At 35.4% G+C, this 22938-nt stretch overlaps 1 protein-coding gene across 1 annotated transcript in view; it reads right to left on the bottom strand.

The window, feature by feature from the left end:
• The window catches only part of MALRD1 (MAM and LDL receptor class A domain containing 1), an 832608-nt gene that overhangs the window by 542317 nt on the left and 267353 nt on the right, over nucleotides 1-22938 (bottom strand). Inside the window, 2 exon segments of the mRNA XM_027847861.1 lie at nucleotides 10468-10630; nucleotides 17928-18104. Of these exon segments, the coding sequence (XP_027703662.1) occupies nucleotides 10468-10630; nucleotides 17928-18104 (340 nt within the window).

The following is a 22938-nucleotide window of genomic DNA, read 5'->3' as shown; positions in this document are numbered from 1 at the left end:
GTTCTGGATGCCACATGGCAAGAATGACATTGACAAGCTGAAGCCCTTCTAGAAGAGAGGATCTAAATTTAGGACATGACTCAAAACCATGCCATAAGAATTTTGAAAGAACTGGAGATATCCTGCCTGGACCCAAGTCCCAAGACATATTTCTGTCTTCTAGCATTTGAAAGGATATCATATGGCATAGGATTTTGAAGATTTTCTTGGTCTAAAAGGGGAGAACTAGGACTAATTGGTAGATATTGCAAAAAGGCGGATTCCATTCCAGTATACAGAAAAAATTTCTGAACCATTAGAGCTGCCCAAAAGTGTAACAGGGACTGTTAGGGAGGTATTGGATGAAGACCCACCTCTGGAGATACTCAACTAAAGCTTGGTGATTGACTTATGTAGGTGGGATTGTAGATGTAAATGGGATTCCTGCTTAGATATAGCTAGGCCTAGATTATCCCTAAGAGACTTTCCATCCCCATGCATCTACTGAATGGGATATAGTATCTCTGAACCTAAAATTCAAAGTCCTGGTATTTCCAAGGAAGCTGAAGACAACCACCCTTCTAAACAAACAAGCAAACAAACAAACAAAAAAAGGACTATTTTAAACCTCAGCTTCACTTGGAATGAAAGAGTTAACTGCTTGGCAATGTTTAATTAGCCAATGTAGATTAAACTGAGACAGATAGAGTGGATTGAGCTCTGGGTCTGGGGTCACTTATTTCTGTTTGCCTCAGTTTCCTCATCTGTAAAATGAGTTGGAAAGGAAATGGCAAACCATTCCAGTATCTTACCAAGAAAACCCCAAAAGGGGTCACAAAGATTTGGACACAATTGAAATGACTAAACAACCCCAACAAAGGTTAAATTTCCATTCTAGGGATCAATCTAGTAACTTCTGCCACATTTGGATCTGAAGCCAATGAAATAGCATATACCATATATTGCTGACTTCATAAATTATCTCATTATTTAGTTACACAGTTTCACTGTCACGAAAAACTCAAGCAGTCTTCTTCCATGAGTAATATAGTTTGAAATATACTGGGTTTTTTTGAGGTGGTAAGAGAATAATACACAGTTACAAAATGTGTGTTTTTGTACTATAAATACAATATAAGTACATGTTAAAGAGATGTACACACTTACAGATTCACACACATTATATAACTATAGTTATTTCTTTTTTGCTCTAGTCCTGTATATTCACTGCATGAGGAACTCCAAGAAACTGCTTCTACTAATGCAAATGCTTTTCAATTCAGCCTTAGAGAGTTGTCTGGGGACATTGAGAGGTTAAGTGACAATTAGCACAGTCTTTTAAACTATAGGGTCATATCTATACCATAAGGAAACATCAGAAAAAGGCTTTTGTGGAAGATAAGGTCTCTAATTGGTTGCAAATTTCAGTATATTTTAATATTTAATTTTTCAAAAGTCTTTATAATTGAATTTTTATTTTGAGACAATTCTGTCATAACACTAGCATTACCATATAACTGTGCCATACAGATGGAAAGGGAGGGGGATGAATATTCACATTTGCTAATGCATTTTTTTCAGTTCTGGGAGACTGTCCTAACAAATATTATTTTCACTGGAAACATATGTATACACTCCTTTGTTCTGGTGGGTATATATCTCCAATGCACATTAGTATTTCTACAGTGGGAAGAAGACAGGGATTTTTTTTTCATTTAATTGATGAAATAAACTAGAAACAAACACAATAAAAAGGTATTTGAAATATTGAAAATATAATTATTATGTAGGAAAAGCTGTCATGTGATTATTAAATATTCAATAAATGGCATAATTTTTGTAACATGAAGGAAAATCATATACCTTAGTATCCATGTAGCATTAAGTTATATAATTTATACTTCATATCTATCAGTTGCACTATTTTATATCTTAACTATCTAACAAACTAACTTATGCAAACATATATATATATAAGTACACATATACATCTCTCTATATATATATAAACACATATATGCATATGTTTATAAACAGAATATATAAACACACAGACACAGAGAGATGTAATTTGCAAATGTTGTCTTCAGTGCATTACATTCAGTAATAAACTTCTGTACCCACTATAGCTCCTGTGTGGCTAAAATTGTTCTCATCGAGCTGAATGACATTATATTAAAATTGTCTAATTAAAATGAAAAACCTATTTCATTCAGTTAATTAAAGCAAGAGTTCATTATTGATATGTTAGAAATGTAAATAATGAGAACATAACTCTGACACATTGCAACATAAGAGTATTTGCTATTATTGTTGATTTAGAGGTACAATTATACTTATTTTCATTGCCATGATCATACTACAATGAATTCTGATTGCCCAAATGTGTTCATAGATGTAAAAGGAAATTATTACAGTTTATTTTGAATTTAACTGTTAGTGATTTCATTCATATTTCTGTAAAATTATAGTGAGGCATTACCTTTAGATTAAAAAATCTTGAGAAGCTAGAAATTATTTTGAGGTAGTAAAAGACATTTAAGTATGTCTATGAAATTGGAGCATATCCTCCTCCCACAAAAAGATCTATGCAAAAACTCTGGTATTTAACATTACAGGGACTAAAATTTGTGTAAGAGATTGTTGCAGAGCAGAATACATTATTATGTTTTCAATTTTACAGGGACTGTTAAGGATGTCCAAATCCAGCAATTAGATATAGAATGTGATGAAATGCAAAAATGCTTTGTGAAGACAGCCTGCATTACTTAGGTCCCACATGTGCATAAAGTGTATGACGCTAAACAAATGCACAAGATATGAAGGAGGTGTACTTGCAACAATTGGGCACATAGTTTATTTTCACTTCCAAAAGAATGGTTAGTGTTCTAGCATTAGTAGGGCAGTTTAGATACCGAGGCTATATCAATATATACTCTTCTTAAGAAACTGATGCATTCTCTTCCGCTGTAGCATCTCTGAATAAGAGGTTTCATGTCCAAATAGCTCCATAACAACTACAAAATAAATTTTGTAACCTAGAGTACTTTAAAAAATTGTTGCCCTCTCTTACATATAAATAGCCCTGAAGTTTAGGTTAGCAAATCCAAAACCAAATCCATTTGGTTTGGGATCTGAAGAAAGACCTGCTCCCTTTTGGCTAGAATTAGAAAGGTAAAAGAAAATGAAGATGAAAGGAATTTTCAGAAATGATGAGCACTATATAATGAATAGGAAAATTCAGGGCACATCTGTAAAATTCACTATGATTAAGAAAGATTAAGACTAAAGATTTTCTTCATAGAGTATACAGTTGTTATCGTTGAGTTTCTTTGTGACATACAAAATTAATTTTTGTGGTGACCCTTGAGGGGCAACAGACATATAAAGTGATTTTAAACAGATATCCTGCCCTATGAACAGTGTGCTCTGGGATGATCAGTCTTGCTGAGTCACTGATTTTATATTCATAGTGCTCCTTTTGGGTATTATTAAATAAATGATAAAGAGGAATCTATTCAAACAAAATAGAGGTTTGGACCCAAGGATTCAAAAGTTGACTTCCCTTGTCTATAGACATATAAAATTAACAAATTGAGTCAAACAAAAGTATTTTGTTTATAGTAGATAAAAATTAACATGAATTTGCTAGTGCCAAGCTATAGACATTTGTTATGAGTAGTGACCAGAGTTTTTGCTTTGCTGAGAGGGGCTTGTCCAATTAAGCTGATTGTAAAGGTCATAACAAGGGACCTGAGACCGTAAGAAAGAACCAAATGGCAAAGATTGTATAATACTTCAAATTCCAACTCTATCCTCAGACATATTTTAAATATGCAATAGCTACTCAATCTGGAAGGCAGGTGCTCCTGAACATTTCTGCTTCAATGATGTCTTAATGACAGACTCTTTAAAAGTAATTCCAGTGAGGTAGGGTCAAGCTTTTCCTCTCAGGTTACCAGTATTTCTCAGGGTATGGACAAAAGGGCATTCATTTTATTTTGTTCTTAGGACCAGATTATGATTCTATGGTTTAATCAACTTATTAGTTAAGAAGATGAATATCATACTAAAAATTTTCTCTCTATGGACATGTCATAACAATTATTAAATAGTATTAACATACAAATCACTCTTGGAACCCCACTAGCAACATCAAGTTGCATGTACTTTAATTATTAGCTCCCATGAAGTACAAAACATGAAATAATTAGTTCTATAGAACTTTGCCTACATTCCTAGACCAAAACAATTTTTTGTGCTTTAAGAAAAAAATGATCATAACTGCAAGGAACCAATGTGAGTTCATGCTACCTACCTCCTAACTAAAGAGTAATAGATTTAAGACGCAAAACCAGGCAGACATTTTTGGACATGGATGGCCAATGTGAATTTGTTTTGCATGATAACTTTAAAGATGGTCTTTATCCAATGGATTTACAGTATGCCATTTAAATGCTCTCAATATTCAAGTCTAAATATTTAGATCCACTGAATTTTTTCTTTCCATTGTTTTTCTTAAAACTCACATTTTCCAAGAAGTCCCTTTCTGACCAACAACAGCTTCTGTTCTAATAATAATAAAATAATTTGGATTTTTTTCAAGATGTAAAATTAAACTTAAAACCTGATACCTCTTTCCTAAAGAAGTTTACCTCCACATATCCCAACCTGTCCTCTATACCATGTTTCTCAGTTATAGTGTCTTTCATTAGATTCCAAGTCTCCTTGGTATGTTGAAAATTTTGAGGGAAAAAGAAAAGACACAGAGAGTGAAGACCCCTTGTCTGTTCATTAGTTTTATAAAAACCATAACTATCACCAACACAGCTCAAAATATGTGGACAAGAATATAACACTATTGCAGCAAGGACAAACAAATCTTTTTTAGAAGAGCTGAGTATTCAGGTACCAGCTTAGAAATTGGAGTCTTCTGAAGGCTAAAGAATCTGTGATGAATGAGTATATATTTATTATCATGCCTACCAAAGTTGGTTAATAGCAAGAACTACTTAGCATTTTGAAAATTGCTGAATACATAGAATAAAAATTATACTTACTCTGCCAACTAAGTGAGCATGGTGAATTGCAGAGCCTAATCTAAAAAAAAAATCAAATAAGAAAATCTCCTCACTGAAGTGTTTTCAAAATTAAAATATAGTTTAATGCTGTGCCATTACACTGTGAAAGTAGAAGCAATAAATGTATCAAGCCTACTATTCTTAGATTCTATTCTGATATCTCTACTTTCATTTTTATCATGTAGCTAGAAGGAAGAATGAAGAGACTACCAGACATGGTGTCAGGAAGATGTAAATTTGAATCTTTCCTCAGACATTTACTAGCTGGGACTTGAGGCAAGTCATTCAACCTTTCTCAATCTCAGGTTTTATAGATGTACATCTGTAAAATGGGCATAATAACAGCATTTACCTCATGAGGTTGTTATAATATAATACATGTAATGCTTTTTGCAAACTTTAAAACTCTATGTAAGCTCTATATAAAGCTCTTATTATTCTAGCTATTATTTATCACTTAAGAGTGAATATGATTCTAGATGATCTTTTTTTTTCTTTCAAACTTACAAGATTTATGGAGATGTGATAGAATGGTAATGAGTTATGGCATGTTCAGATGGACCACAGAAGAATTGTCAATTAACCCAGCATTTTTTGCCAGTCCAAGGCAGTACAAGCAAAACTCCAACAGTGAAATTTCAACAAACAGTAGTCAGCTGTCAAGCCATGATCAAAACACAATGTTATTAATCATTGCTGTTGTATATTATTTCAGCATGCTGATTGATGCTGTTGAGCTTTAAATCAAGAGATGATTAGCTACAACTACTTTTAATGGGCAGAAAAATAACAGAGATACCAAACAAAGTCAGAGAGAAAAGGAGGAAAAAAGAGTTACGTGAGACGCACTTTAACTATACGCTTTCAGTAAAATGTTTTTCCTTGAGTGTAACCCTATTTTGGCCAGAGGCAAATAGGAGCTGGACAGTATCTGCAGATCTGACTTTCTTTGAAGTATTATAGGTTCAGCCTGATAGAATATAAAACTGAAGTATAGAGGAAGATCTAACACACCGTTATTAACAAGGTACTTCCTGGATGTGACTTGGGATTCCAATGTTGCTTTCAACAAGGTTTCCATGATGTCAACAAAGGGAAGGAGAAAGATTTTATCTCCCAACACAGTACATGTGGCTTATTCAATAAAACTGTTAACACCTAGAAGGCAAGAGATTTAGCTACTGTGTTTTAGGAAAGGGGGAAAAAAAAGGTCAGTTGACTGCAGAAAAGCAAAAGAAAATTAGACATCTTAACCCACATCAATAAAATGTGTGGAGTGATTGGCATGGTGAGAAGAAAGAGGAATTGTGATGAATAGAAAAGAGTATGCAAAATAAAAGTGGAGAAGCGTATGCCTATGATAACCCTTCACTGGTCATCTACCATACCTGTAATACTCTCCCTTCTTACCTCCATCTCTTGTTTCCTTCAAAACTCAGTTCAAATCCCCCCTTGTACAGGAGACTAGGCCATGTGCCCTCTCCAAGGGCCTTCCTTTTCTGTTACCTTCCACTTACTCTGTATGTATCTGATATGTACAACTTTGTGCATGTTGTTCCTCCAATTAGAATGTGACTTTCTTCAGAGCCGGAACATGTTCTCTTGCCTTTCTTTCTATCCCTAGCACTTAGCACAATTTCTGATGCATAATAGTCAAATATGTCAAAGATTTAGAGTTAGATGGGATGACAGAGGCCATAAAACCCACTCATTTTGTTTTACAGATGAGGAAACTGAGGCCTGACCCGTTTAAGTGACTTGCCCAAAGTCACACAGGTAGTAAGTAACTTCAGCAGGATTAGAATACAGGTCTTATGACTCCAGAGCCAATATGTTTATCACTAAATCTTGCTGCAGATTAAAAATATATATATAGTAGACAGAGAAAAAAGGTAGTAAGGTCAAGAAGTATGACAAGATATTTTAATTTTTAAACATATTTAAAAATTTAAACAATTTTGAAATGTAATATTTAAAGGAAATAGAACTCACATTTTTATAACATGCATTCCCCTGATAATCACATATTATAGTGTAAGTCTTATTCTTTTTGTTGTTTCATTGTTCAGCCAATTTTCAGTCATGTCTGACTCTTCATGACCCTACTTGGGCTTTCCTGGCAAAGATACTGGAGTGGTTTGTCATTTCCATCTTCAGTTCATTTTACAGATGAGGAACTGAGGCAGACAGGGTGAAGTGACTTGCCCAGGGTCACACAGCTAAGAAGTGTCTGAGGCCAGATTTGAACTCAGGAAGAATCTTCTCGATTCCAAACCCAGTGCTCAATATACTGTGCCACCTAGCTGCCCCATTATAACTTTTTAGAGATGAGCAAATGGAGGTGTTGGGCATAGTGGAAAGAGTACTAAATTTGGAATCAGAGACCCTGGGTTCTGTTCTTGGTTCTCCCACTTATTTTATTACATAAAAGCCTTTATGAGCTTTGTAAGTCACTCTCTATGTAGTCTTCAGTTTCCTCCTGTGAAAAATTAAGTGTTGAATTAGATGACTTCTGAAAACCTAACATATCCGTGACCCTGTGTATAAGCTCGGAGTTGACAAATTTAATCCCATTTCACTCAAAATAAGTGAAAAGATGCTCAATCAATCAAACATAGGTCAGGCTAAAAATGGAAAGTCTTTGCAAGGCATTTGCTCAAGTGTAATGATGCCAGATAGGAAGTAGGCTCCAACCAACTGAGGGATTGCATTATGTCCTCTAAGTCTTACATAAATGTATCCTGTTCACTGAAATCAGAATATTCCAGAAATTGGAGCAAACATGTTTCCAGTAAAACTCCTAAGAGGGAGGTGTATAAGGGATGGATAGTTATTCACTTCATTCTCGACCAGCCTCCTGACCTACTCCCATTTTTCCCAGGTGGGAGGACGAAGCCTTGTGAGCTTTAAAGATCTAAGAGACTTGGGACTTCTGGTCTACATCACCATCCTAGGATCATCTCCTAGTGACAGCAGCGTTACCTCCATTAAGAGCCAAGGGCATTCACTTTGCTTTGAGCTCCCCACAAATGGGAGAAAAAGACTTCTGATAAGTGTGAACTATTAATTAATCCTTTGCCTGTTGCCATTTCTAAACTTGAGCCTACTTTCCCATGGATCCTGCGTATATTTATCATAGACGGTATGACAAACTTAATGGAGGAAGGGAAGGTGCTGCATGTTTGGGGAAGAGGAGGGAAGCAGTGAGGGGAGAACAGTGTTTCATACTAATTGTCCTTACAGTTATCACCTTAGTAAATACTCATTTTTTCAGTGCTACTTAGGACTGGCTGACTAAACATATTCTCAATTGATAATCTTGGAAAGAAGCATACTGGTGGATCCTAGAGCAAAATGACATTAGGGAATCACCCCTCACTCCTCACGGGTATGCCTACAATGCTGGGAGATATGCTCTTATTCTGGAGACCTGCCTCTTTACTGAGAATGGGATGATGTGGGGAGAGGGAGAAAGTCATAAAGGTAAGTATCAGAGCTAAAATTGGAAGCTGGGCCTTCTGATTTCAACATTAGTACTCCTTCCACTGCATCATGCTGCTCTTGATATTTTATCTTATCTGATCTCCACAACAATGCTGTGGGATGGGCATTTTTATTTTACAGATGAAAAAACTGAGGCACAGTTTACACATCAGGACTCAAACCCAAGTCTTTTGAATTCAAGTCCCCTATTGCTTCCAAATAGAAATGTTTTAGGGGCAGCTAGGTGGCACAGTGGACAGAGCACTGGCCCTGGATTTGGGAGGACCTGAGTTCAAATCCAGCCTCAGACACATAATACTTACTAGCTACGTGCCCCTGGGCAAGTCACTTAACCCCATTGCCTAGCCAAAACAAACAAACAAACAAATATAAATATTAAAATTTGTTTAAAATGTTAAAATCTTAAAGATTGACTTTTTTTAATTGGATTTGTGATTTTTGACTGTATAAGAAGCTCCCAATGAACAACTTAGTCTCCCAATATAGACTAGCATCTGCTCTGCAATTTATGATCTTAGATAGAAGTGTCAAACACAGAGCTCACAGGTCACATGTGGCCCAAAACACTCCAGACTGTGGCTGAACCAAACTAAAATCTAATTGGGAAATCCTTAGCAAAATAAACAAAAATACAATAAAACATAGATAATGTTAATGCATGATTTTCTAGGTCAATATGCAGTCTGCCAGGATCTTTATGTATAGTTTAGTGGCCATTGTTACTATATGAGATTGACACTATTGGTCTTAGAGAACCACCTGGATCTTTGAAAAAATTGAGGGGCTAGCCCAGGATCATGTGGCCAGCAGGTATCAGATCTGAGACTAGAAATCATGTTGTCCTGGCACTAAAACTGCCTCTCTATTCACTAGGCCATACAAACTTTCTAAAACTGATATTATAAGATGACAATGGAACTCACACATATGTATATCAGTTCCATTTTCATTTTATAATCAGTTTCAGAAAGTTTGGGGATTTGGGGAGATCCAGAGTTTCCCCTTTTTCTAAAGTCCTCATTTCAAAGCTCAGTCTCTGAAGTATGAATTAACTTTCTTCTCAATCTTGGTCAGGCCCCAGCCAACCTTGCAAGGAATTCAATCTAAGGTGGGGGAAAACCATTGTGCTTTACATAGGTATGGGTGAGGATACATTCTTTGATCAGATTGCCCAAGGCTGGTAAATTCAGAAGAAATGGCATAATCAGAGCTATATCCCCCAGCCTCTAGTTATAATAGGTCCACTATTGTAACATTCATTCTCTTTCATTACTTATTAGCCAATCATAGGTGATGGCCAACCCTCATGAACTGTCAGCCTGCTGCCATGAGGGGTTTTTGGCATTCGAGAGTGTCACTAACCCCTTTATTAACAAAATTCTAACATTATTAATAAAATGATTAATCAATAAGAAATTATGTCTGTCTGTCTCATATATAAATATATATACACATATATATGTATATGTGTGGGTACATTATATATCATATATATTATATATGTATATACATCTGTATATATCATATATTGTATATGGATATGGATACATACACACCTATATATATGTATATATAACATATATATAGTATGTATATGTGTGTGTAAATGTTTTACATAATTTTATAACCACCACTTTTTACATAAATCCAGAAGTTATTCTAGTAATGAAAAAATGTGTGTGTGTGTGTGTGTGTGTGTGTGTACACACACAGATGAATGAGATGCTCTTTAAGAGTCCTTCAGGGGAAGATGACAGGTAAATTTAACTATAGAAATACTCCTCACTAAAATTCTAAACTTTGCTCTTCTGATACTTTTAGCTCAACTAGCTTTATTTTTTATGACACCAGGAAACTGAGTTAATACTTCCTAAGGAAGCTATCCAAATGGACAGTCACTTACTTTGTATGATCCACTGTTGGCCTGTGGTTTTCCTCCCCATAATGTATACTAGCTCCATTTCCAAGTCCCCACCTAAAGGTATTGACAGTTTGAATTCTTTCCATCGATTCTGGTTGATACCATCTACATAGGTTTCCATTTTCAAAGTTGCAGACTTCCATAACTGAAGAAAGAAAATAATAAGATTTTTGGTCATAAGAAACACATGAGTAGATAACAACTTGATCTTCACCTATCTTTTATGTCAATAATTCAAAAGTCCTTGATTTTCTCCAGGAGGATACTTACCCCACTAATATAGATAGCAACCCCTCTACAAAGTTGTAGATCATCTTCTAGAGTTTCTAAGGCAGCAAAATGTATCACCCTGTGGCCGACATGATGATAAACCTCTCAAGCTCAGTGAGGCTGACTTGTGAATACCAGGTAAACTGTCCATCACTTGGATGGCACTTAATGCCTTTCTAACTTTGTAGGACCTGCCAAACAGTATGCCCTCTCAAGGCTGCCCATCGCAGCCTTCAAAACTGAAGGGTACTGCTGAAGGGATGTAGTACCACTGAAAGACTTTAGTGGAGAAAAAATTCTCTTCTTCTGAGATTTAGTTGAGCAACATACTTCAAATTGAAGACACAAATTAAACTCATTGTGTGGATGATCTTTTTAAATATTTTTTAAAAAAATATGTAGCCTACATTTTCTTGGCAAAAGACTCGTTTTAGTAAACAATTAAGATTGAATTGTATTTATCATTTTAAGAAATGAGTTATCCTCCATTTAAATGTATTGATTTAATTTTGCTTATTTTTTAAAATATAATTTCTGATATTCTTTAAAACCTTATTCTTCTAAGTAGCTATATTTCATATATTCTGATCTCTCTTCCACACATGCTATTTTTTCTTTATTCTCTTAATTTGCTTATAAAATCCCTTCCCCACTTTTACTAATGATGCAAAAAGAAATCTATGAATTTTTATCTATGGTATTCTATGAATTCCAATGTGGAAACCTATGAATTCTAAGTTATTGAAGGCAGAATTGAGCATTACTCAATATATTTTAGCCTTCAGTAAAGTGTCTATTTGTTGTGTGGAAGTGACCCTAGCTTTAGAAGGGCTATGGACCCTCTATCAAGACATACCAAACTACAACAGGCCTAGGGACAAGCTGTTGTCTAAGGTCCAGTCTAACTAAATTTGCAAGACTGACAATTAGGCTCTTGAATATGACAGCAACTCTTAAATACATGTCTAGGAAGTTGTGGGAGGGTCTGCAGTCTTCATCAGTTGCAGGAGCATGAAATGATAGATCATTGTGAAATACATTATTATACGGTATTAACTTCTTGCTTTTCAGTTTTTCCAGGGCAATTTCTTTCATATATTATTTATGCAAAGTCTTTTTATTGCAATGGAAGATAGTTTAGGACACTGCTAATGATAAGCATTCAATGTTATGTGACTCCATATAATGGAAAGTATGATATTTGGAGGCAGAGGACCTGCATTCAAATTGGGGTACTACCATTATTATTTGTGTGATGCTAGGCAAGTAAATCACCCTCTCTAGTCTTCAATTTCTTTTCTAAAATGAGGGAACTGGACTAGATGTCTTCTGAGTTCCCTTCTAGTTCTCACTCTTATGACTATCCACTAGTGGTTTCAAAAAGCTGCCACCATTTTCCAAATATATCAATGTTCTAATGAAAAATCTGTAAGAGAACATCTTTAAATCAAATAGAAGTACATCAATTATTATAACCATATGGATGCACAGCTACCCAACTTCTTTGAGAAAACATTTGAGATGGTAAAGCTCTTTCCTCCGTCCTGCCAGTCAAGGAAGAAATTGTGGATAATCTAGAAGTCACTACAGATTTCCAAGATGCTAATTAGCCAACAAGAGCACATTCATCATAGTTTTATCACACAAAGAGTTTTATCATGCAAACATGGGAGTGTCACAGAGTCAATTTCAGTACAAAAGGACATTCATTTATTTTCAATCCCCTTGTAAGTAAACAAAATGGTTCCAAGATTGCTATACTGATAGCGCCAAATGGAAATTCATTTGCACACTTTGAAGTCATCAAGAGTTTGATTGCCAAAACCATAAATTCTATCTCTAAAGTCACCAAGTTGGATATTACAAACTCTGGAAGATCTTGAAAAGCATACAAGGATGTATTTTAAGGTCTTTAAAAAAAACAACATTAGTGATCTTAATGATTTCCCACGAGAAAATTGTGCACAAAAACATTCAGTGTATTATCTTCCATCTGTGATGCATGATATAATTCCCTTGCTAATTTGAGATAATTATTGTCCGATCATAATCATACAGAGTGAGTCACCACCAGTCTGGATTTTATGAATTATTTAGTCCAGGTTGGTTAGAAAATTTATGGTGTATAGATGCATTAAGAATTATTTTTGCATGGTTAAGAGAATATAACACCAAGGGTATACATTTAAAAATGAATCCTGGAATTTGATGACAAGATAGCCATAAGCCACTACTTAATATTTGGACTTTATAGCCAGTATTTCAGAGGCACTGTGAAACCTGTGCCACAACGCAAACTCACTTGATACCTGGCTGAAAGACATCTACTCAATTATTCTCATTACTGTAACAGGTTTCCTATTAAAATATATATAATCTATATGAGGAAAAAGGAATAAGACTTTCAAAGTTCATGGCTTCTGATCTGGAATTCAATCCATTAAATAATACTAATTTTTCTTCAGTCATATTGGTAACGACTGTTGAGTATTTCCATCTTACATTTAAAGTTTTGGCACAGAAAAATTCCTGGAAAGGTATGAATTGACCTGCTTTCAGTACATTCAAATTTGCTTCTACCAGGAATCATATTTGTAAGTAGCACTTCCCATGTCTTCTAGGTTTCCTATTACTAACATAGCTCTTTATTGACAGAGAGGCTTGTGGGAAGATTTTCTTTTCCCAGTTGAAGATGGGACTAGAGGATCATGAGACAAGAGTGACTCTCAAGACAGTTCAGAGAACTTTTGCTCTCTGCAGAGAGAAATGACTTGGGACTAATATGTAATGGTGGTGAGTGAATGGCAACGAAGGTCATTGACTGTACATACAGTCAGGGACAGCTGAGGCCTTGTCTTGCTCACTGATCTATTTGAAGAGTGATTTGCTTGCAAAGAATTTTGTTTTTTGCCTTATTCACTTTGATAGACATGGTGAGATGCATCCCTACCTATTCTCTCCTCTTCACCTCATCAGTGTTTAAACAACTGGCATTAAGCCCTTGGGAGTTTTCCGCTTTATTTAACTCTCATATGTGTGTTCTCTGTGTTGAAAGGGAAATTCTTCATTTGGGCTTTTCATCTTGATCAACAAGGAAAAACTCAGGACAAAGAGAATTAAAAGGAGTTTAATATAAGTATGTCAAGGTAGCAACGCACTGACGATGGCTTCAAGGTGGGGATGGCTTTCATAGGTAACTTTGAGACGATCCAGACAGGTCCACCTCGGTCAATGGGGCTGAATTCTTGCATCTCCGTTCCTTGCCAAGGCAGCAAGAACTTGACAATTTGCAGGTAGGGGTACATGATGAAGAGCAAGTGATACAAAAAACTGCAGGCTTAGTGTCTCCTCCTCCAGTAAAACCTCCCCCAGCACTAATTGATAAAAAGAGCTGGGAACAATGGGATACTGAGTCAGCATAACTTTCAACATCTGCACTTTTGTAATGGAATTTGGATCATTTTCATTAAGATGTTGTAGCCATAAATATGCATATTGGTCAATAGTGATTAATATGTCCTCAATTTTCTTTTGCATGGTTATAAGTAATAGTAGTCATGATTTCTTCCAAGGTTTTGGCATCTTCCCCTTTCCAATATCTTTAGAATTGGCATAGTAATGCTCCCAAAATTGTGTTGCCTCCAGTAACGATCTACCCTTTGTATATCCGGCCTAGTTCAACTGTATTTCTTGCTTTTATTTTCTTTAGTGTCATTTCTATTCCTCCATGTAGCACATGAGAAACTGTTATATTAGAGTGCAAATATGTTGATGGTACTATCATTGATAGGAAATATAGTTTCTCCTATAAATCTTGACAATCCTTTCCACTTTTATTTTTGTGTTACCTTCTCCAGAGTTTCAGCATTGATTGGGTTTTTGTTTTTGTTTTTGTTTTTGTTTTGCAATAACCTGGTTTATTTTTTTTTAGACTTTCTGTAAACTTGATTTTCTTTCCACCATTTCCCACTGTTTTATGATTTGATATTGCTCAAAATTTTTCATGTGGTTCTTCTGACAAATTCTACAAATACAAAAATAATATACAAATATTCTACAAATAAAAAGTATAAGCCAATGTTTATAGCATCTTTTGTCTTCTATACCTCTCTACTTGGCAATGGTATCTAATATTTCCAGAATAAGATCATTTCTGGGTACTTTTGCTCTCAATATGATAACTAATTAATTTATGACTTAAATTTGCTCAGGAGACAGTGACAGTCTGTATCAATGTCTATTCTTTTATTTATTTTCCATTTTCCAGAATCAACAGCTCATTTTCAAAGGTCACTTTAGAGGATTTTTTAAATTGCATGTGATATTTCTAACTTTTTTCTTTTGATTTGGTATTGATTTTGAACTTTGTTCTAACCAATTCAATTATACACAGATCACTGGTTTAGAAGTTATATCTACATTTTGAATTTATTTATTGATTGTCATGGCTAAAAATCCATCACCTAATGACTAGTAGGAAAATAATAAGACACTAACTACATTAAGTGAATTCAATTAATTAGACTGACAAATTGAAAAGTGCTATAAATGAATGGCAGATTTGAATGTTACACCACTATAAGTGATCATTTAATGATTGTGGAGAATGGAAGAGGTATTACAGGATTTGAGAAGGGTAAAGCAAAATTTTAATTTGGAGAAAAGAATACAGTATAAAAAATTGTAAACCATGGAACTTGACTCTAATAAGGTGTGGTCATAAAACTACATCCTGGGGTCAAGAAGAATGAGCCATTATAGACTAATTCCATTTACTTTTTTGACAGTTGCTAAACTAGTCTATTAGATCTGGGGAATGCTAGAGATGTAGTTTATTTATTAGTGATGAATTTGATAAAATCTCTTATACTTTTCTACAAAGAAGATGAACAAATGTCATCTAGATGATTGTATATTTAGGTTTATTCAAAACTGATTGAATAGCCAGATCCAATATATACTTATTAATGATTTGATTACAACTTGGAAGGGGGTATCTAACAGACTACCTCAAGGGATCTATGCTTGTCTCTTTACTAGTTAACATTTTTAGCAATGACTTGGATAAAGGCAGGAATATCTAATTTTCAGATGATATACATACAGGAGAGATAGTTTGCAGATTATATAACTGAGTCAAGATCCAAAATATTCTTGACAGGGTAGAATGTTGGTCATAGCCAATTAGATGACATTTAATAAGGATAATAATAAAGAAGAGGCAATGATTGACAGCACTTTGTAAGCAAGAGATATAGAGATTTTATGAGATGGTAAACTCAGTGTGAGTTGCAAGTATGATAAGGCTGTCAAAAAGAAAAAGAAAAATGTGGCTGCATTAAGAAAGGTATAATTTCTTAGAATGAGTAGTGACTAGTCATGTACTATTCCCTAGTTCGCCCATATCTGGAGGATTGTATTCAATTCTGCACAACAAATTTTAGGAAGGATATTCCAATTAATTGGAGTGTCAAGATAAGGGCAATTAGGATGATGAATGGCCTCAAATTCGTATTATAATTAATAATAATAAAAACTAATATTTATATAATGTTTTATAACATAATACTCATCATTATTATATATGTATTATATACAAGTCTTATAATACTTATTAATATTAATGACTTATTTATATAGTATTTTATAATATAAATAAATATAATATTTATATAGTATTTTAATGCAAAACATTACAAATATTATTTTATTTGATCCAACAACCCTAGGAGAGAAGTGTTATTATTATACCCTTTTTATAGATGATGAAACTGAGGAAACAGAGGTTAAGTGACTTGCCCAGGATCACATAGCTAGTAAGTGTGCGAAGCTCAATTTAACCTTAGATCTTCCTATAGTATATGAGGACCAGTTGAGAGAACCGGTGGTGTTTATTTAACATGGAAAAGAGAAGATACAGAGGGAAGAGGAATGGATGCTTTCTTCTAATATTTGGAGGGTCTTCATCTGAAAGAAATATTAAACCTTCTCAGCTTGGCCTCGGAGGGCAGATTTAAGAACAACATGAAAAAGGAAACAACTTTGAAAAAAAAGGAAATCCATTCTAATAATTAGAGTGATCCAAAGTATAGTATGTTACTTTGGGAAATAGTGAATTTTCACTCACTGAAGGACTTGGAGCAAAAGTTTGATGACACCCTTTTTTAGGCAGATTGTAAAGGGGACTCTTCTCAATGAGATGAATGAAAAGTCCAAGAGATAGAGTTTCTGGGTAATTAATAACAAGCTTATTAATTATGCTGGCAAATAATCAATAAATTAATGGCCAGTGGTTTTTCTTGGTGACCAAAAAAAGAACCATGGGTATCATCAAATGCTTAAATATCTTTGGAAAAGTGGGTGGAAGAGATAGGCAGAGGTCAACCCTGACTGGTGAACAATCAATGAAGGGAGTTGAGGAGAAGGTAGACTGAAAGCCTTCAGCTCTTTGATGAGACTCAGCAGCCTCTAGTTATCTGCACAAGGCAACCATCTCCACCCAGACCACAGAAGCTGAAAGATGGGGGAGTTTCCAAAGAGTGAGCCTAATGCTTTAGGCTTGAATTCATCTAGAGGAGATTCTATTTACACTTTAATCTGATGAAAACTCTCCTAGTTGGGTGAGGTCCCACCCAAGAATGTTCCTGAGGGTTAGGCCAATCTCATCATCAGCCCAGTCCTTTAGAGACTTCAAGGACTAGTCTCTGAATGAGGAAATAGGCAGAGAAAAAAAACCCCACTAATAACTAACCTGCTAATAACTGGTTATTAATAATAGAAAAATAATCATTTCTCTCATCTGGGTATCTGTTGGGCTGGATGAGGTCCTTTCCAACTCTTATAGTCTATGACGAATCTGATGTTTGGAAAACATGGTTGATGGGACCATACTTGATACCACTGTACTTGTTATTGGGACATAAATCCTGAGACATTTAGCCCCTTTTGGGACACAGGAGGTTATCTTGACCTTATTGAAGTTTCAGAAGGACCAAAGTTTGTTATTCTTCCACAGTAATTCTATATCTACTATATATTAAGAAATTTACCCACTGTTCTGAACCTGGCAGAACATCTCTACATTTGCCTTGAGATTGTATGCTACATAGAAAAGTAAACAATGTTGCTTATTTGGAGGTGAACCTATAACATCCATTCAAGAGTTTACCTACCACAAGAAGCCTCATCTGACTTGTCAGGACAGTTAGATCTGAAATCACATTTCTGAATCTTTTCAATACAGCGGCCATTTGACCTACACACAAATTCATCATCTGTGCAGTTGTGGGGTGGAAGAGTTACTGGAATCAAGGTTCCTGATGGTGGTGGTAAATTCATTGGCAAATATCCTGGAAAAGAAATAATAAACCCACGTTAATTCAACAGATTCTTAGTTTCTTTAGTTTCTTTCTATTAAAATATAATGAATAATGCTGATAATCAAGATTCCAGTGATAATTCTAGTATTCACAGGAAAGGAAATAAATTTCCTGTGGTTTGTACATCTGCTTTCACCTCTTAGCACAAATGTTATTTGTAACCTGTCAGCGAATGAATGATTTGGTCTGAAGTCTATACCCTTTGACTGGGTCAAAAGAAATTTAAGGAATTTTATTAAATTCATAAAGATGTATCTGTACTTTTGGGGGTATAGATCTGCAATTTTATCAGCAGTGGGAACTCCCAGTGAGGAATTCCTGCTAATATAGATTGACACCTGCTCTGTAAGTTATAGTCTTAAAGAATTTGCTGGGGCACTAAGAGTTTTAATAACTTGACAACAGTAACCCAGCCGCCATTCCAAGAGGCAGCACTTCAGTCCAGATCTTTTTGAATCCAAAGATTAACTCTCTAGCCACTATGCAAGACTGCCTCTCTTTGTAGTACTTTGAATAATTACAGATCATAAATTCCAAAATAATAAACCAGTGAACTTGAAAGGGATCCCTCAAAGTCATTTCCGCTCCTAGGGTCTCACTTAAAAGCTAAAATAACTGGAATTCTCTAACTACAGGTTGAAAAAAAAAATAAAAAGTTATCTACCCCTCCCTATCCAAGCCCCCATCTATGAAATTAGTTGGGAATATACTTAAGTGATCTCAAAAATTCAAAAGTGCTTTCCTCCAGAGGGATGCTGACAATTTCACAACTCCCATGGAAATCTGTCCTATCTTTTATTTAAGTGTATGAAAGGAAACTTTCCAACAAACGTCAGGTGAAGGAAAGTGAAATTTTCTTTTGTACCTTGGTAATTGAGACATTTTGGAGGAAAGAACATCTCTTTCAATCATACAGCTGTGAAGAAATTATTAAAAAGTAATGTTGAGTCAATTTGCTAGGATCTGTAAAATATTTAACAATAAATCTAACAAAGTACTGCGATATTTTATATGTCTCAAGGGAACAAACAGAATAAATTCTTTTGAAATGCCTCATCAACAATACTGGGTAGGCTGAAATATTCTCTCTCCTAACCATCTCAGAATGTTGGGAATTTTGAGAGAGTGGAGTGGTGATTGTAGTGCTGATGTGATGCTAGTGGTGGTGGTGGTGGTGGTAGCAGTGGTAGTAGTGGGGGGAGTGTAAACATGTTATATGTTTTACAAAAACTCTATTGCTGCAACCAAATAACATTATCACAAAGTTTCTGTGGAATCTTCATCAACCTAGAATGTCATCAAGAAGGTGACTCTTTTCAGATGGGTTCCAAGGAAAAGGCGCATTTAGAAAAACTACTGTAATTATAGTTGTATTTAACCCAAGATGATACAGATTTGTTTGGCCTGGTCAATCCAGAATGTTATAACCCATGATTCTAATAGGACCAAAAGTATAGTTTTTAATCTCCATAAAACTGAATAATTTTGGATTGAGAAAACTCTGTTCTTTGGCCATAGAATCCACTCCTAATTTAGCTGGCTTTCTTAAAAAATGTGTTCATTTTAAGAGTTAAATTGAGTATATGACTTGGCACAGCTTTTAATGACTCTCAGAAAAAAAAAAATTCCAAGCATATGACATATTTGACAGGGGGTTCCAAGGATCATCTAACTCAAGTTGGATACCATATTTCAACTCTTTTGTCTATAAATATCTCATAACAAATATTATCACAATCCTCATGCATTCATGGAGATTTCCTGATGAACCCATTGCTTATAATTCATCGTTTATTTTACCCCAACCTGTCCTCCCTACAGCCTGTACTCTACTAATATTAAAATGAACAAAATCAACTTTCCTAACCCATAGTCCGGCATAAGCTGAATTGGCTTTAGGCATGTAACTTTCTGAATAACTCAATTAATATGCATATTTATATAACATCTACTTCCAGGAAACAGTGTATTGCTATTTGGGAAACAAATTCTGCATTTAGAAAAGAGATTCAATTTTAATACCCCAAATTTAAATTTTATTCAAAGAATTTCTTCCATCAGAAACTTTAATATATTTAAGCTTCAGAAGGTTGAGTTTCTAAATGAATATAGCTCCCATACAAACACACATTCCTCTATTGCTTTGCTTCTGTCTGTTCATGGTATTCCACCATAAAAAGGGTATAAAAATGCCTTCTAAAACTTTTTCTATTGTTTTTCAGTTGAATGACATTGGCATCCTTGTTGTTCCTCAGACAAGTCACTCTGTCCTTCTGCTCCCTGCATTCTCTCTGGCTGGCCCCCTGCCTACAATGCATTCCTCATCTCCTCCTCCTAGCTTCTTTGAGTTTTTTCAAATCCCAGATGGAATCCATCTTCTACCAGAAGCTTTTCCCTACACTTCTCAATTCCATTGCCTTCCCTCTGCTGATTATTCCCAATGTTTCTGGGTCTATAACTTGTTTGTAGGGAGTTATTTGTTGTCTCTCCCATTAGACAGTGAAAGCCTTAAAGGCGAGACCTTCTTTTGACCCTTTTTGTATTCCCTATGCTTATCACAGTACCTTACATTAATAAATGTTTAGTGACTGATTGATTGATTGATTTTAAAGGTTACCAATGGCTTCCCTGGCTTCCTTCAAGACTGAGCTCCAATCCTCTTGCCGCAGGAAACTTTTCCTCTTCTCCACTGCTAGAGCATTCCCTCTAATATTACCTTCTATTTTATATTTGTTGATGACGTTGTTTGTCCTTGGTTCTCAGAGATGACCATGACATCAGGAAGGTGATGCCATGACTTGCAAGTGAATTGGATTTAAGTAAGGGAGGGCTGTGCAAAGTCACTAGCCTCGCTTTCTCCTCCAGAGCCATCTGGGTCTAGTGGTAAGGTATAGATCAGGACAACTAGAGATGCCCCATGTGTGTTTTATCTAACCTTATCTTGTATGTAGATGGTTATTTGAAGGTTGTGGGAGCTCCTTGTAAGCAGGAGTAACTTGTACATACTAATGTGCTAAATAAATGCCTATTAACGACTTCCTTATCATCCAATTCAGGGACTTTTCTTCGTCTTCATCTTACAAGTTTTTACATTTGACACTGGTAACTACCCACTCCCTCTTAAAACTCTCCGTCCTGTATCCGTTATGTATCATTTAATTGCTTCAGTATCTCTAATTGCTCCTCTGAGTGGCCTGTTCTTTGTCTTCTACACCCTCTAACACTGTTCTCAGTCTCCTTTTTTTTTCCTCTATCAATAATCTGCTTTACATATTAACTCCCACAATTTTGAATATCACCTTTATTGGCATGCTGAATGCTGGGATGATTGCCCTTCCACCTTCTTTTCCCTTTTGAGTAATGGAAAGTGCCCACTCAAAACTATGTGTATAGAGAGAGAGGGCTAAGATTTGAGGAGAAAGGAAGAAGAAAGACAGGGGAAAGAGGAAAAGGCTATGAAATATGATAGCAGGGACAACCAAAAGAGATAAAAAGAATAGATGATTTTGTTTATAGTTTGTGTTCTCTCCCCACCACCACACACACTTACACGCACGCATGTGTACTTGTTCTATATGCCCCAGTTTATTCCTCTATGAAGAAAAGGTGGTTGGACCAGTTGACCACCCACAGCCCTTTAAGCCATATATCTATGATTTTAAAATTTTCCTACTGAAGGTAATACCTCATTTCAGTTCAGGAGCTCAAAAACAGCCTATTTCTGTGGCGTCTGCTCAAGCAAATTTCTATGGGTTTAAATTCATTTGGGCTTTGAGGTTATAAGATTAACTCCAAAGTGACTAAATTAATTCAGAAAATATTAAACCTTTGAGGCTTTTCTTGATTCTGTTAGTTGTCAGCGCACTTTTGCTCCTCAAAATACCATGTATATACTTATCTAATAACATACTGTTTCTGCTATAGAATGGAATCTCATTGAGGGCAGGAACAGTTGTACTTTGGGTTCTAAATCCTCCATAGCCTACCACAATAGTAGGCACTTAACAAATGCTCATTCGGTTTGATTAGATTATTGGGCATTTAATTTATTTTCCAAAAGCAGAATTTGTGGTGGCAAACAGTTTCACACTGTTTCCTGGATGTAGGTGTTGTATGAATGTGTATGTTAATTAAAACATTTAGAAAGTCACATGCTTAAAGCTAATAACCATTCAGGACTACTGGAGTGAGATTGTAGTGAGTTTCAACCCCTAGTGCTCTTTGAATCTCTCATTGGCTCCATTATCTTTCAATTGTTGCCTTCTGGTATAGCTCCGTTCTAAACTAGAACGAAAGCTCCCAGAGGAGGACGTCCCCCTGGATACCCTCAGGGAATTCCACACTTCACATTTAACAAAATGAGTTCGTGTTATCCCTTCCCCCCAAACCTATTCATGTTCCTAGATTCCTTGGTCTAGCTCTGTTGATGGCGCCACTGTCTTCCCAGTCACCCAGATTTAAAATCTCAATGTTATCTGATTCCTCTCCCAGTGTCACCAGTGTTACCTCTACAAAGTCTCTCATTCCTGTTCTCTCCTTTGACTGCCCTTAGCTAAAATTCTAGATGATATCTTTATTATCTAACAACTGCAATAGTTTAAAAAATTATATATAAAATTATATAGCTTTACTATATTGGAAAAATGTCTGTCTTTCATTTAACATAGCATTTTCAGATATACTATGACCCACAACCATCCACTAAGTTTCCCACTATAATAAAGAAAAGCCAAACCCAGTTGACAAAGCAACTATGCCTGAAAGTGTATGCAATATGACCTATCCATAGTCTCCCACCTCTCCA

The sequence above is a fragment of the Vombatus ursinus genome, unplaced genomic scaffold (assembly GCF_900497805.2).
Source record: "Vombatus ursinus unplaced genomic scaffold, bare-nosed wombat genome assembly UNPS02005459.1, whole genome shotgun sequence".
Taxonomy (NCBI): Eukaryota; Metazoa; Chordata; class Mammalia; order Diprotodontia; family Vombatidae; genus Vombatus; species Vombatus ursinus.
This window is presented reverse-complemented; position numbering and strand designations above follow the sequence as displayed.